Source organism: Danio rerio, chromosome 24 (assembly GCF_049306965.1).
Source record: "Danio rerio strain Tuebingen ecotype United States chromosome 24, GRCz12tu, whole genome shotgun sequence".
Lineage (NCBI taxonomy): Eukaryota > Metazoa > Chordata > Actinopteri > Cypriniformes > Danionidae > Danio > Danio rerio.
Window position 1 is genome coordinate 23,451,179 of NC_133199.1, and position 15,970 is coordinate 23,467,148.

Here is a 15,970-nt window from a genome sequence, read left to right on the forward strand (position 1 = left end):
TTTATGTTTGTATTGTTTGGATTTTTAACCAAATCTGGTTCAATACCATCTCAACAGCTCCTTAAGAAGTATTATTTCCAGTATTTGCATCCTATGTTTGTTTTTATTTGTTTTTAGCTAACCAATGCAGTTTATACAGTGGAGAAGGATATTCTCAGTCAGCTACATTCACAGCTAATGGAAATGAGGAGCTGTCAGGGCCACAAGCAGTGCAACCCCAGACCCAGAAGCTCAGATGCAGGTAACACTTCTTTCCTGTTTTTGCACCATTTGTTCTGTGGGAAATGATGGATGAAAGCCATTAGCTCGCTTTCATTTTGGTTTTTAATACCCAAATCTGAAAGTCTGATTCATCATAGTAAAACAAAAAGAAAGAAAAAACAGATTAAACCAGACATCAAATCCTGATATACTCTCAAAAAACCATTGTTCCATCTTTTCTTATGTGTGGAATAAGGTAAATGCTTTTTAATGAAATTAGTTTGGGGTGAACCATACCTTTAAATAGCTGAAAATTTAAATAGCTTAATTTTTACCTGAGTTTGTTGACCTTTATTTTTGGGGGAATTTCAAGCATATTAGGTTCATAATATGATTTTAGCACGCTTAAAATAGTTTCCCTATTTGGTTAAGCTGCCCTTTAGCTGTTCTCTGCTTGTCCGTCTGAAGTGGTAAAATAAATACCCTATGAAATTAACCACCAGACCAGCTTTGGCTCATTTAAGGTTGTTTTTGTATTTCAGCAGGGATGATGTAAGCACTTAACATGAGAATGTCCTAAATGTTTAGTAACACATGCTTTAACAGAAAATTGCCAAGCTTTCTTAGTCCAAGTTATGAGGAAAGTGATGAATATTTAGCAACATGTGGTCAAGCATGTTTTACTGATGCATGATGGGATCAAGCACTTGTTGGATGACGTGTGGCACAATCTCAGGTGGTGGATGACGAGGGTTGGCACTGAGTTTGGTTTCTCTCTAAATCATCTGCTTATCACTTTATATCCCTTTAACTTTTTTTTCCATTTCATTCCATCAGCAGGGGACTGTGATTTCAGCAGCCTAGCATTCACATCGTCTCATACTTTTATATTTTTTCCCTCAGTGAATATGTATTTCCAATTAACTTGTAAAGGGATGCTTTCTTTTATATTTGTAGGTGTAAAAACCTTTGTGCAATTTCGAGAGTTTAAATGTTTTTCTGTTTTAAATAATGACTGTTCAAGTCATTTAAAGAATGGCTGTTTTAGATAATGGCTTCACACACAGCACTGTTGGTTTACAAAACAAAAATCAAACAAGTATCCTGTTGCACTACTACACTTGATTTTGGTTTTATTATAAAAAAAAAATAAAACAAGAAAACATGTTAAATGTGAATCTGAAATATCTGATGGCATACTTAAAAAGGGTGATTTCGTATTCAAAAATGCTTTATTTTTTATCTTTTTTAAAAAATAAATTGGTCTTACACTTCATATTTTCAGATTTTTCATATACTGTCAAACCTAAAAAGTTAAGGTAACGTAAACCATCTGAGGAAACTGATTGCAACAAACCATTTAAGTTCAAAAACTAATCCTAATGAATACTATCAACTTAATTTGAGTAATTTAAACAATTTGAGCACAGTAAATCCTGATAAATGAAGAGAACTCAAACCAGTACAGAATACTGAGAAACCCAATAAGTTGCGGCAACTCAAATTGTTTGAGGAAACCAATTGCTACAAACCATTTGAGTTAAAAAAAAAAATTCTCTATGACTACTGTGAACTTACTCTATTTAAGCTGAAGTAATGAGGTATTTTAATTAACTCATTACATTCGTCACTGAGTTCAAAACTCTTTTCAAATGAGTAGATTGAACTTTCAGTCAATTTTGAATTAACTACACTTATTTCATTTGATAAAGTTGACTGTTGGGTTTTACAGTGTAGTATATGTATTAAGTCCAATACTTTTACCATAAACCAACATATCAACCATTTGGTAGATATTTTTGAAGTTATGGGATGTGCTATAAAAAATGCATTGAGGTGTGTTAACTAGCAACAATAGGAGTTAAGAAATGCAATAAAAACATTTTCTTTTTTCTTGACAGGGTAGTTAAAGGGTTACAAAGAATTAGTTTTTGTCTTGGTTTATTAGTGGGGAGGAAGGGGTCTCTATAAAATTGGGTGTTTTGGATTTTGGATTAGACCATAGAGATTTTTACTGTTCTGATATGATTTTCAATGAGGAATAATGGATTTTTCAAACAGAATAGATATAAAAGCTTCTGAAATGTTTGCATTTATGCTTATTTTTAATTATACAAGTCATTGTAGCTTCTAAATAACTGGTCAGCAACTTTTTTTTTTAATTTTTTTTTTTTTGGAGGGTTTGATTTGTACTATTTGTGACAGTTAATCGATATGTTGGTCAAAAAGGTCAGCATTTACTTCAATTTTAGGTCTATATAGCTCGTTTTTTTTTATCAAAACAACTTATTCTTCTATACAAAGTGAATTTGTAAAGTTTCCACTCATGCATTATTTTAGGTTATTTAAACAATGATAATTTTTTTCTAATTACTTGATATATTTCACACACTCTCGAATTGTGTATTATTGCTTACTTTTTCTTTTTGTAATTCAGCTTATAGTCACTACTCAATTTTGAAGTGAGCATAGAGCAGCATGAACATTTTGCTAAACTTCTACTTTGTGTTACTTTAAATCCATTAAGGGTCTTAAACAACAAGAGTCTAATGTTGATTTTTATCCAAAATGGTTTTTATTTTCAATGAACTATTCCTTTAAAGGTGTCCACACTTGTACACATCCCTACAGTACTCATGTTTATGTTGATCGAATTAAGAAAGGCATACAAAGTAGTATTTTCCACTTAGTAATGAAACAAAACATTACAAAAAACAGATGCATGTCAATTAGTCTGCATGTTGGTGTATTTTCATGTTATTTGCAACTTCAACACTGTTAACATAATCCCATCATGTAACATTCATTCCATTTTTAACACTACACTTCTGTACCAGCTTTTTCTTCAGGAGCATCAGAGGATATTTCCTCATTCATCTTTCACGTCATCATTTCTTCATTGTTTCTTTAATCTAACAATACCTCTCTTCAGGAGTTGGGGGTTATGCATGAAGAACTGCAATGATTTTGTTTGTTTATTATTTTTTTAAATCGCAAAAGACATTAAACATTTGAATTGCTCTTATTTTCCTGATCAGGAAGTAAAGATGGAGGAAGCTATGATCAACACAGGTATCCATACTTTTTGAATCCCTCATTGGCTTTTGAAATAACTGCATGGGCAGCTTGTTTTCACTAATATGCCATGTTTCATTGAGCTAAGTTTGTGTGATTGCATGCTGGGTTAAGCTAACAATTTAAGTATGTTTAAAAATCACATTAAAAAACTAGCTATTAAAACCCCAAATTCATTCATTCATCTAATTTTAACTCCCATTTGACTGCTTGTTGTTGTTCATTAAATTAATGTATTCATTCTGTAGGTGTAACTTAAACTGGAATTATTTAGAAAAAAAAAATAAGTAAAAAAAAATTAAGGGCCAGATTTACTAAACAGGGAAAAATAGCATGAAATCCCATAAAATCACAAACGTGAGTGAAAGTTTTTTTTTTTTTTTTTTTTTTTTTTCTGATGATCAACTTATTATGTGCAAAACACAGTTCATTTTCATAATGATCAACACAAATTAGAGAGAGTGTAATAAAAAATCACGTGTCAAATAAACGAACACAACAAAACTATCAGGGGTATGTTTCCCAAACAACGACGTAACTCACAGCTGAACTATTACAGAAGAATGAATCATTTAGGAAATGAATGTAGTGACGAGTGTTTCCTAAACCTGTAGTTTCTCTGTTGCAGATGCATTGTTTAAACCATGTCAGTTATAGCGAAAAACGCCCATAATGATGCTCTAAACAGGGTCGTAACAACTTCTTTAGAAAAGAACCCCATCATTTATTTGTGCAAATTATATTGTTTTACATGCACACGCATTGAAAAAAAATCCAATATTATTTTTGGTAAAAACACACTCGTTTTTCATATTTAATAACATATATTTGATTTATTTATATCTATTTATTATATATCCATATTCTATTCTAAAACGTAAAATCACTTACAAAAGCTAACACTTACATTAAGCATGAATAATGAGGCTATTTATTAAGACATGAAATTTAATATTTAATATTTATTAGTAAATGGAAAAAAAATCCTACTTTTATAATAATGATGATGATGATGATGATGATGGTTATTATTATAATAATAATTATAATTAAGTAGGATATTGTTTATTTATTTATTTATTTTATTTTATTTTTTTACTCTAGGACTACTTTTACAATTTGACAAATGCAAACAACTGTAGAAATGTGCTAATCAACATGCCCATGTCATGCACAGTACAGATATATAAATAACCTACTATAAATTAAAAGCAATAACGTCTGCTATGTTTTTTTATTTTCACAAGCTTTAGAGACGTAACATAAATTAAATTTAAGCTTAAATAATAGGTCATCTATAGCTTTTGTCATGAGCCATGACTATGTTCAAAATGCCATCAATGTTTTCAAAGTGCACTGTGGAGGGAGCGCAATTGTAAACCTGAAAATCGCTAAAACTGAACTGTTAAATTACTTTAAAAGCAAAGTACACCTAAGAGAGATGACTTGTATATATATATTTTTTTATAATTCCAAGTTTAAATGTCAGAATGTTCTAAATGAATATAGGTGGGATAACTGGGAGTAGAACACAACCAGGACCTATGTTTCTAACTACAGCACTAGAGGTGTAGTTGCAAGCATACATGTTTGCCAAGCCGTTTGCTAATGTTCGTTGGAACGATGGATTTGGGAAACGCCAAATTAACAAACTATGTTTGTAACGACCCAACTTGCGACTTTAGTTGCCTAACCATGGTTTTTGAAAACGCACCCCAGATTGTGTCAAGCTTTTGCACTTTTGTGGGAGTTAATGGTACAAATTCCACAAAATCGTTCATATACCTGAGAAAAAAAACTATTTTAAGTCCACCTGACACATTGCATTGGCGGTTAGTAAATCTGGTCCTAAGACTTTGGCTGCTCATACATACCATTTGGGGAATAGCAAATCTTAGAGCTCTCAGTCCTAGAACATTCTTTGACATCTGTTTTTTTTTTTTTTTTTTTTTTGGATTACCTGCTTACCAGGCCACAGCAGCATCGAAAATGGTCAAAGTTGAGGAGGCCAAGCGTTTCATTTCTGTGAGTCTTTGAGACCATACAAAGCTGTTTCTGTTCTCATTCCACTCTCAAGTAGTTCTCCCCTGCGCAACACATCTCCATAGGCCCGGACTTGAGTGGCAGTTCTGGTTCAGAGCGGCTCGTGTCTCATAGGCCATCAGTTACTGTCTGACCCACTCTGGAAATGCTCATTTCATTCTCTTGCGCTCCTTAACACGCTTTTGTTTTTGCAGATTTTCATTTCCAACCTCTTGCCCACCCTTTAACTTCACATTTATGTACTGATTTCTTGGTTCCAGGATTTTCCATCTTTTCCATCTCTTGTTGGATGTTTTATTTGGTTTGACCTTCATTGCACAGATTTTTCCGTCTGTTTGTGCACCCTTTATGGTGTATTGGTTTTGGGTGTCTGTCTGGAGGACGTTTGTTGTCTTGATCTGCATTCACACTGCTTTATTGCTTCAATATAGAGCTTTTCTATTGGTCTAAGGCTAAAAAAAGCACTGCGGCGGTGTGCAGGGCACTATTTCAAAACCCCTCGGTGCAAGTAGGCCGGGAATAACTGCATGTTTTAGATGCAATCCAAAGCAAAGCATTTCTGCGCAGCAGTCATCAGCCCTTACTGACTTTTCCCCGCTTCTCCCGTTTCTCAGAACACAGCCAACCTGGGACGTCCACAAAGGTTAAGCTGCCCAATTTCACAGAGGACGTCGACTGGCAAGGACTGGCAGATTTGTACAGCATGAACGAGAGTCTGTACGAACACAGACACAACTACAGTCCCGTTCTGGATGACTGGATGAACTTTTGGAAGGATGTAGATAGTATGTTTGCACTGCTGAGAAATTTAAAGACACTCAACCAAACCGATAAGCTTGATCCCCTGGTAGAGCTGGGTTCCGGGGTCCTGGAGGAAGCCAGTGGAGCTGGATCCCTCATCCTAGAGAACCTCGCAACCGCAGGTCCCTCAGTAGACCTGACCCCAAGAACATTTCAAGAAAGTCACCTCAAGTCTCTTAATGAACTCCCGGAAGGCCGCCCGACAAAAGTGAGCCCCCTTCCACGCGGAGACACCTGGGTTCATCAGCTGGAAAATGAGTTGGGCGATGATGGATTGACGTTTAGTGGCAATGGCGTCACTGAACTAGAGACCCGCCATGACTTTGTGTTGCGCAGCTCTAAAATGCTGGATCTCCACCAGCAGGAAGAAGAGGAGGACATTTTTCAGGCCCAGGGTTACCTTCCCGTATCGCCCCAACCAGAGCCTGCTGAGGAAACTCCTCCAGCCCAGAGCGACCGACCACAGGAGAGGTGGAACTTTAGCATCAAATCCTTTACCCATAAGCCCAGGGACATTCAAGACTCAGAGGGTAGTGCCTCAGGCCTGTCCCATTGAGAAAGGACTGCTGCCATGCACTGTGAAGCCAGCCAACTCAGAGACACTAACCCCACAGAGCATGGACTGCTCTCCTGTATAATCCGATGAATTATTTTATTTTTTACAGGTGCTTCCATTTATTAGAAATCAGTGTTATGTATTTTGTAAAAAAAAAAAGAAAATCTATATATAAATATAAAAATGTAGAGGTAAAGTATCGGATGCATCTTAAATGTTGGGTTTGGTTTTAAATCTCAAGTGGGACAACGCCGTCAAAGTAAGGTTTTAATATATTTTTTAATAATAAAAAAAAATGTTCAAATGGTGAAACCATAATGTTTAGTTTCAGAATTGTTTCCCAAGTTATTGATGCACTTTCCCTCCATGTTTCTTAACACATTCTGCAGTTTACACACACACACAAAAGAAAAAATTCATGTTGACACCAGCACAAGTTTCATATCCTTTTGTTACCGAGCATTGTTGGTGATCTCCTCTGTTTACTTCAGCTTCTTACGTTCAGTTCACTGTTTACACTATAAACACTTCTTGAACATGTTTTATTCACTTGCATTGTGGTTTGCGGGCTTGATGGTGAAATGTTTTCTCACAAATGTTGTATAGTTCAATGACATTCAGTCTGCATAATGTCAGAAGGGCATTCACCATAAGTGCTTTTGTCATGACTGACTCTTAACATTTTCATTAACCCACAAAATTAAAACTGTAAATTAGCCTGTTTCATTCATGAAGAATGTGAGATGGATTTTATTTGACTTTCTGAACATTTGTGTCCTGTCTTTTAGAATTACATGATTTGAATTCATTTTTAAAGTTTTGAACATGAGGTTACCTGCCAAATTTGCATAAATTGATATGTTTTAACTAGTGGTGTTGGAACAATTTTGGCTTCTGGAAAGCCAAGAAGCTGTTTTGAAATAAAAATCTGCCAAACATTTGTTTCACCTACAGTACCTTGGCCTTTTATACACACACACACACATGCACACAAATATGATGTATTTTGTTTTTTGTTTGTTTGTTTGTTTGTTTGTTTGTTTGTTTTATAGTGCATTTTTGTTTTTTTTCTTTATATACCATGTAGTTTAACACTTTATAATTACACACTATGACCCATTTATTAAGCATTATCAAACAGTGAATTCATTATTTGTTAAGCATAAACTCTACATTAATGGACATCAGTAAGCAGTTTATAATTGTGCTTAATCTAAAATGTGCTTAATAATTGTACTTTAATACTTTGTAAGTGTAGAATTGCAATATTTACAAATTTGCATTTTAGAGTAGGCCTAGTTGTTTTTTTTTGAGATCATTCAGAATGAGCAAATGAATAATTACCGATTCAAATCAACGTTTATATATTATTATTCAGGCATAAACTAATATATGTTTCTGTTAATAAATCCTTTATTACCTCAACTTCATCTAATTGTGTGACCTAATCTAACATGAGGACTATTTACGATATACAAACCTCTAATACATGATAATGAAAGGCTCAGTATCAAATGAACAATAAATCTTTGCAATCTTATGTAAAAAGTAAAATTACTGTGCAGTTTAAACATTGACGAATAACAGGAGTGTCAAAATATAACAAAATTGGGTAAAACAAAAACAATATAATAATTAAACAATATATTACACTATACACGAGTTGTCACTGGGTTGATACCTTTTTAAAAAGTACAAATTTCTACCTAAAAGGGCCATATTAATACCTCAAGGGTACATATTGGTACCTAAAAAGTACAAAAGTGTTTCTCTTAAAACTTGTAAGTACTAATATATACTTTTGATACTTTTGATTTTAGTATTTACTTGTGTTCCTTTTGAAAAGGTACCACCCAGTGACAGCTCTTGTTATTTTTGGCAGTGTATGATACAACATTTCAATGTTATAATTTTGTTTTAGTTAAGACTGCAAATATGCCGTTCTATTTATGTATCTTCAAATGAATAGAAATTAATAAAGTAATTTATTTTAGAATATAACTTAGCCTTTAATTGTCATTTACAAGGGATTTATAAAGCATACATAGTCCTAACTAGGTCATAAAACTGGATGAAGTTGAGTTAAACTGAGTAAATAGCATTTATTATCATAAAAATTAACTTTTTTATATGATATATAATAATAAGATAAATAAATGTTATTTAAATAGTGAATAAAAATAAATAAAAATTAATACTTAATTTAGTAATAAAATAATAATTAACAAAGTATGAAAATACAATCATTAAGCACATTACAAATGTGCGTATAAGTCAAGAATATAAACATAAACTGCTTACTAACATCTGTTAATGTAGAGTTAACAGATAATGAATTCACTATTTGCTAATGCTTAATAAATTGTAGTGTATAATTATTATAAAGTGTTACCTTTTATTGTCGAAGTTGAGATTCTGCCATCAGGAAGTCTACTTAACATGCACAAATGGTGTTAATTTTGTTCTTTTAGATTTGTAGTCTTTTGGTGGTTAATCTATGCTCTTTATTGCAGGCCAGGTCATGGGTTGAGTTCTTTAATCAATGCATTGCAGAGAAACTTGTGTTCGGTATTTTATTTGATTTTATTTTATTTTATTTTATTTTTTCAATATTAGATGAACAATAGGTTTTGTCTGATTGTAGCCGTCGCTTACGGTTGTTGTGGAAGCAATTTTCTCTACTTTTAGTGTAGTGATAGTAGTTTACCGCTAGGTGACAGCACTGTGTCATGTTCATTCAAGTTTTCATTAGAAAACCATCATGTTTGTTTTATTAGAAAACAATCAAATTTAAGGGACATGTTTACAGTGGATGTTAAGTTTAGGCTTACACTCGGGGTTATGTAGTTTTACATTGTTATATAATCTCCTCTGATTTGGGAGATAATTTACAGTTTTAGGGTAGCAATTGGGTATGATTTACTTCAAAGAAATAATATAAATGTAAAGGCTGATTGACTAAACAAGATAAACATAATACAATATGAGGTCTGGCAAAAAAATAAAAATAAAAATAACACTCGTCAAAAAAAAAAAAAAAAAGAAATGGTAAGTATATGAATAAAACATTATGGCATGAATAAAGGCAAGATTGGCCATTTGTCTTTATTTACCAAATCTGTATTGATTCATATGTCCCAATTCTATCTGATTGTGGGTCATTCATTTAGTCCAATTTAATTCATCATTGGTTCAAGATAATTCATTGATTTTAGATTTTATACAAATGCTAATTCTTAAACAGTAAAAATCAGTCTGAATGTATGAAAATAAACTATAGGTCTATGCATATTAAATACTCTTACCTTCTCTTTTAAAATTCCAGTTACATTCGGCAATGTTTTATTAAAATTTAACAGAATGGGTATTCTAGAATTTTTTTTTAAATATACTAGTATATTTTTGTAAAATTTTATATTTGATTATATATTGTTTATAAATAAAATAGTTTATCTTTGTAATAAAGTTATGCACATGTAGTGTCTTGACCTATAGGGAATATTAATGGTATGTAAAGGTTCATAAGTAACCCAAGGCGTTGCATTTATGGCCAGTTCTGTCTATAGACGTGGATGTAGACGTGTAACCAGCAGGTGGTGCAACTGAATCTGTTTCACCGGTTTGTGTTTGATGAGAACTTCAGAGGGATGTGGGGAAGTTATAGGGTTGGTTTTCTGTTGGAAGAGACATGAGTCAGAGGAAAAACTTCCAGCATTCCTGGAAAAAACTATCCAACAATGGTGTGAGAAGCTATTTTTAAACTGTTCGCTATATGATTTGTTTATCTTTAACAAGCATCGCTAGCCCAGGGTTTCCCACCCTTGGTCGCCAAACAGACTGTAGTTTGAGGGTTACAGTTTAAGTTATTCTCAACAGTTAATTTTAAAGTATTAATAACTGTAAAATTATTAGGCTAGTTTGTCCAAAAATGAAAAGAAAAAAAAAATGAGGATGAAAGGTGTGCTGGGGAAATACGATGAAATTATATAAGTGTGCAGTGGAAAGGTCTTTCTTGTATGGGAATACGTTGTAATAGCATTTCCCTTCTTACTTTCATATACTTTCATCTTATTAAAAATACATAAAATATTATGTAAGTAGAATGTATGTGTGTGTATGTGTAAGTGATCATGCAATAGTTTACATTGTTGTAGATTTGTTGACAAATGGGTAAAACCTTTAGGGATTTGAGTTATTTATGGCCTGATGTGTGATTCTGAATTATAATTTACAAAGCAAGTAGTTATTGTAGTAATATCAGTTATCCACTGGAAAAGAGTACAGTTCATTTTTGAGTAATTACAGTATTTATCCCCTTTTTAAAAAAAGCTAAATAGCCAAGTTTTACTCGAAAAAAGAGTTAAATTGTCTGATTTGATATAGGAATTTTAATTGGTAATAAAAAATACTCACTATTCACTCAATATTAGTGAGTCCCTGGGGTTGCCACAGCAGAATGAACCACCAATTACTCTGGCATATGTTTTATGCAGCAAAATTAGAAAAGTTTTTTCAATTCAAACTGAATGTTGCATTTAGTAATATATATTATTTGAATGAATACGTTATCAAATGCTTCAGTTTACCCCACATTCCAAAGATGTGGTACAGGCAAATTGGGTAAGCTAAATTGTCCATAGTGTATGAGTGTAAATGACTTTGTATGGATGTTTCCCTTGAGATGGGTTGCAGCTGGAAGAGCATCCGCTGCACAAACATGAGCTGGATGTTTGCGGGTCATTCCAAGCCGAAAAGAAAATAAATGAATGAATGTCATCAAATGATTATTGTTAGGTCAAGATTGTTATAGGCATTGTTACACTGAATAGCATTTAGTGGGTGTCTTAGTAGCCTACAAATCCATTTATATATTTATTTATTTATTTATTTAATTTACGTAGAATGCTTATTTATCTGTATCCTTTTACTTTAAAACTCTCCACACATTAAACATGTTTTCATAAACAGTGCTTTTGGTTTGGTAAACTACTGCTGCTGCAATGTGGACACAATAAGTTGCATATTTTAAATGCTAATTAATTCATAATATTTTGATTTTAAATAATTTAAATTTATTTGAAATCATATTTTAATAAAAAATATTTAATGCAACTGTTGTAGCAACTATTATTGTGGTCGCCGAAAAATGTTTAACAAAGTGTGTTTTCGGGTCGTTTTGCAATGATTTGTATGGTCATCAAAATATAAATTACTTTATTTTAGAAAATATTTGCTTTATTTTAGACTTTATAAGAAACTTCACTTCCCAGAATGCACTTAGAGGGCTCCGTCACCCTCTTCATCAAATCCGCAATCTCATTCACTCACAATCCGTTTCGAGGACAACAACTCACTACCTCTGTCTGTATCAGCCGTGTAAGTACATTACTCCTCATTCAACTCACTCTTCAGCCACTTCATTGTTGTTATGTCTTGATATTTCACTTAAAGATTAGGGTCTAGCTGTAGCGATGCACTGTGGATGAATTCGGTGAAAGACTCGCTGTTTGAACTGACAGAATGTTTTACTGTATTTTTCTAAATTTCACAATAGTATAAAGTCTTGTTTTCGTAAACATTACGTCGGTAATTAGTTGTATTAAATAAACGCGTAATTCAGAAAGGTTGACACGGTTTGTAGTTTTCCTGACTGTGTTTTATCAGCGCACTGCCGCACGTTTACTGTTATTCTTTGTCTTGCTCTACGTTACCACTAATCTACCAGACAGCAGCGCGACTTCACAAAACAACTGACAGGATCATCCAACGCTGTTTGTGTTGCTTCTTGAATAGTTAACAAATAAATATTAATGTTAGTTTGCTTTTATTTTCATTCTCTTTAGGGTTCCGAATCATTCATCTTCAAATAATAATTCCAGCACCATGACCAGAGATCAATATCAACGATATTCACGAGATGGATGCAACTTTTTGCTGCTTCACTATAACTGTAGGCAGCTGTAAACATTTAAATGTTATATAATTTATCCAATTTCTTTATCTTTTGGACTTATGATGAGAATTAAGTAGACAAGTAGCTGTTGAACAGCTATACTCAGTAATCATGTTTAAAAGTCTAGTCATCGTTTACCTTTTTGTCCTGTCTAATGTGCTGTGAAGTTTTAATTAAATTTCAAAGTACTTCTTGGCTATCTTCCTATTGACTCCAAGTAGTCAATATGACATCATCATATAATGATGAGACCAGGAGTGATGTATCCGAGTCTCTGGAGGTCTGTGAATTCCAGGGACAATATGGAGATACAGGTGGTTGCTTCAAATCCAAAAGCTTGCCTGTTCTTAACGGCGACTGTCCGACCATTAATGAGACATTAGATCCAAGGCTGGTCAGTACAACTCAGACTTTAGTAAACACCGACCAATGCTTGGTGTTCAACGACCTGCGTCAGAAAGGATACTCGAGTGAATTGGATTCACCCACCAGAACTGATTTCTCCCCTTCGGCGTCCAGTATGGTGGGTCTCAGCAGCTCAATGAGAACTGAAGCCAACCGAGCAGGTGGCAAAAAACTAGGCTTTTCATTGGCAAGACTCATCCGCTTCCCTGTGAGGAAGTACTTGAGGGTGATTCTCTCCGACTCTAGGTGTTTTCTGTTCTGCATGTGCTACCTGACGTTCATCCAGTCATTGATGGTCTCTGGTTACCTTAGTAGTGTCATCACCACTATCGAGAAGAGATACAGCCTTAGAAGCTCTGAATCGGGACTGCTGGTCAGCTGCTTTGACATTGGAAGTCTGCTAGTGGTGGTCTTCATCAGTTATTTTGGAGGTCGAGGTCAAAGGCCACGCTGGTTGGCAGTAGGAGGAGTGTTTATCGCGGTAGGAGCTGCTCTTTTCTCCCTTCCGCACTTCATCTCTCCACCTTATCAAATCAAAGAGGTCAACTCATCCATGGGGAATGAGGGCCTGTGTTTGAATGGGAACAGGAGCAGAGATGCTCTGGATGTGTCGTCCTGTCCAAGGGACCAAGAAGGCAATGATCACTCTATATATGTGGCCCTGTTTGTCTGCGCCCAGGTCCTGGTGGGCATGGGATCCACTCCTATCTACACACTGGGACCAACATACCTGGATGATAATGTGAAGAAAGAGAATGCATCCCTTTATCTCGGTAAGACACTTTTTTTTAAAAATTTTGACTGCTATGCCATCACAAATAGTGATAATAACCAATCAAAAAGGCTTTAAGACCAATCTTTTGTTGTCTGTCGCTTCAGCTAATCAGCTTTGTTCAATGTAGACTAATATTTTTCATGAGTTTAACATCTAGCTGTGCAAGAAAACATACATTTTGATGTTAGTGAAGTCATCTTTCACTACTGTGTTGTTTTTAAATGAAGAAGTAATCTTGGATCTTATTCTTGAAGCAACAAAAAAATTACCAATGAAAAGGTGTGAAGCCCTAAAAGTGGCACATATTAAAATTTATTTAATTACTAATTTAGCTAGTGTTGTTATCTGTGAATTTTCATGTCTATATTTTACTGGAGAGGCTAGAAAAATCATAAAGATTTATATTAATTTATATTATTAATAACATTATTATTATGTTTACATTTTTTTATTATTCAAATGGACATATTCTGACTAAGGAAAGTTGAATGTGCTGCCAGTTTGTTATTTGCCTAATAAATGACACAATAGGGTAATGTTTTTTTCTCCTAATAGGTCCTTTTCATATTTCCGGGTTCCTCAGTAGCGGAACTCGCCATAGTTGAGGAAAACTTGAATGGGAGAATGCAACAAATTATTATTTTTTTTACAAACTTTTTTGCGAAAATAATAAAAGAAAAACTCCTCGATGATGTTATAAAGAAAAAGGGGAAAAAAATGTGTGAGTCTGATGACGGCAGCCAGAGGAGAGAATAACATTAAATTTACTGTCTTGTCCCATAGAATAGAAAGGCTGCACACAAGCAGTACTTTGTTTTTTGTAATTTGAAGCAAAGATGATATAATACGTTCATAAATGCATATAAATGTTCATATGTAAATAAATAAATAAATAAATAAATAAATAAAAATTCTAAATATTTAAAAACTTTTAAGGATTTAATTAGGATGCTGATTAAATGTGTTATAACAGGCTTGTAAAAATAATCCATTATATATGATGATGTAATAAAATTGTATATAAAAAAGTATTTTTTCATATTTATTTGTTCTAAATCTTTAGAAGATAATTTTGGTACATAAAAATGTGTGGTTATGATAAGCTAATACAGCTAAAAACAGCGCTTAAAATGTCACTATTAAACCTCACAATTAAATAGAAAATGAGGTGAATAACTGCAAAAAGATACTTTTTTCCCACCCCAAGATACCACCCCATTTACCATGCGGGCTATGAAAGTAGTCAAAATTTGAAGTGGTTCAAATCCTTTAAAAGTATAGAGCAAAACCCTTTTTTTATTTTTTTAATCTTTAAATGTTGACTACTGTATACATTTGCATATTTAGTCTAGTTTTACAAACAAATGTTAGCATTTCTATATTTCAAATTATAGTCATGTAGATCATAAATTGAGAGGTGGTCAAAATACCAAAAACGTGCCATATTTTCAGAAATTTTCATTGTTCTCGACACCAAATCACTGTTCTAACTTAACTTAGTTACAAGTTAAAAATTTACTCACAATAACACTGAATTTCAATCACAAGAAAGGAAAACAATACTTTTGAACAGTATCAGTTTGTCATTTGCTTAAAAAAGCTCTAAAGTACAGTGTTTCTTTAAAATAGGAAGATGCCTAATTGAATTTGAGAAAATTAAAACAAAACTCGTACGAACCTATTGAATCCAGTAAATTAAGTGAAACTGATCATTTTCAAATGGTTGCTTACATTTTTTGGGAAAAAACAAAACTAATCCTGGCCCAGAGCCAAGCGTCATTACAAGTCAAGGGGGGTTGATCACATGACCCTTGTTCTTTCCTCTGTCATATACCTTTATCCGTAATCTTTTCCAAATCCCATTCCTTCCACCCTGCAATTGAGCGTGCTGATGAATTTGTATGAAGCCCTTTTGGCTGTTCTTATGTTTACAGAGACTTGCATCGAAGAAACTGTTCCATGCGTGAAACAGGGTGACATCAGCAATCAAATAATCTTCTTGTTTTGGTTTTATTCAGCATTGTGTTATCATCAGCATGTGAAGTCATAACCATGGTAACCGTGAAAGCATGTTGAGAGTGTGGATAGTGACAGGTTTAGACAAAAACAAAGCTGCTTTAGTTACAAGATTAACTGTGACAGACCAGTGGTTCTGAATTTT

At 33.6% G+C, this 15,970-nt stretch overlaps 2 protein-coding genes across 34 annotated transcripts in view; both read left to right on the forward strand.

Annotated features, from left to right (window-relative positions):
- The window catches only part of sulf1 (sulfatase 1), a 172,381-nt gene extending 164,758 nt beyond the window's left edge, over window positions 1-7,623 (forward strand). For 14 of the 33 annotated variants that reach the window (XM_073940078.1, XM_073940089.1, XM_073940077.1 and 11 more), the window contains 4 exons: window positions 118-241; window positions 3,240-3,273; window positions 5,248-5,301; window positions 5,934-7,623. In XM_073940078.1, the coding sequence (XP_073796179.1) occupies window positions 118-241; window positions 3,240-3,273; window positions 5,248-5,301; window positions 5,934-5,967 (246 nt within the window). In that variant the 3' untranslated portion in view covers window positions 5,968-7,623. The remainder of the gene's footprint in view (window positions 1-117; window positions 242-3,239; window positions 3,274-5,247; window positions 5,302-5,933) is intronic. The other 19 variants (XM_073940071.1, XM_073940067.1, XM_073940073.1 and 16 more) reach the window with 3 other exon arrangements.
- A 4,371-nt stretch (window positions 7,624-11,994) lies between these two features.
- Window positions 11,995-15,970, forward strand: part of LOC556735 (solute carrier organic anion transporter family member 5A1) — a 107,381-nt gene continuing 103,405 nt past the window's right edge. Inside the window, exons 1-2 of the mRNA XM_679609.9 lie at window positions 11,995-12,052; window positions 12,520-13,807. Of these exons, the coding sequence (XP_684701.3) occupies window positions 12,856-13,807 (952 nt within the window). The 5' untranslated portion in view covers window positions 11,995-12,052; window positions 12,520-12,855. The remainder of the gene's footprint in view (window positions 12,053-12,519; window positions 13,808-15,970) is intronic.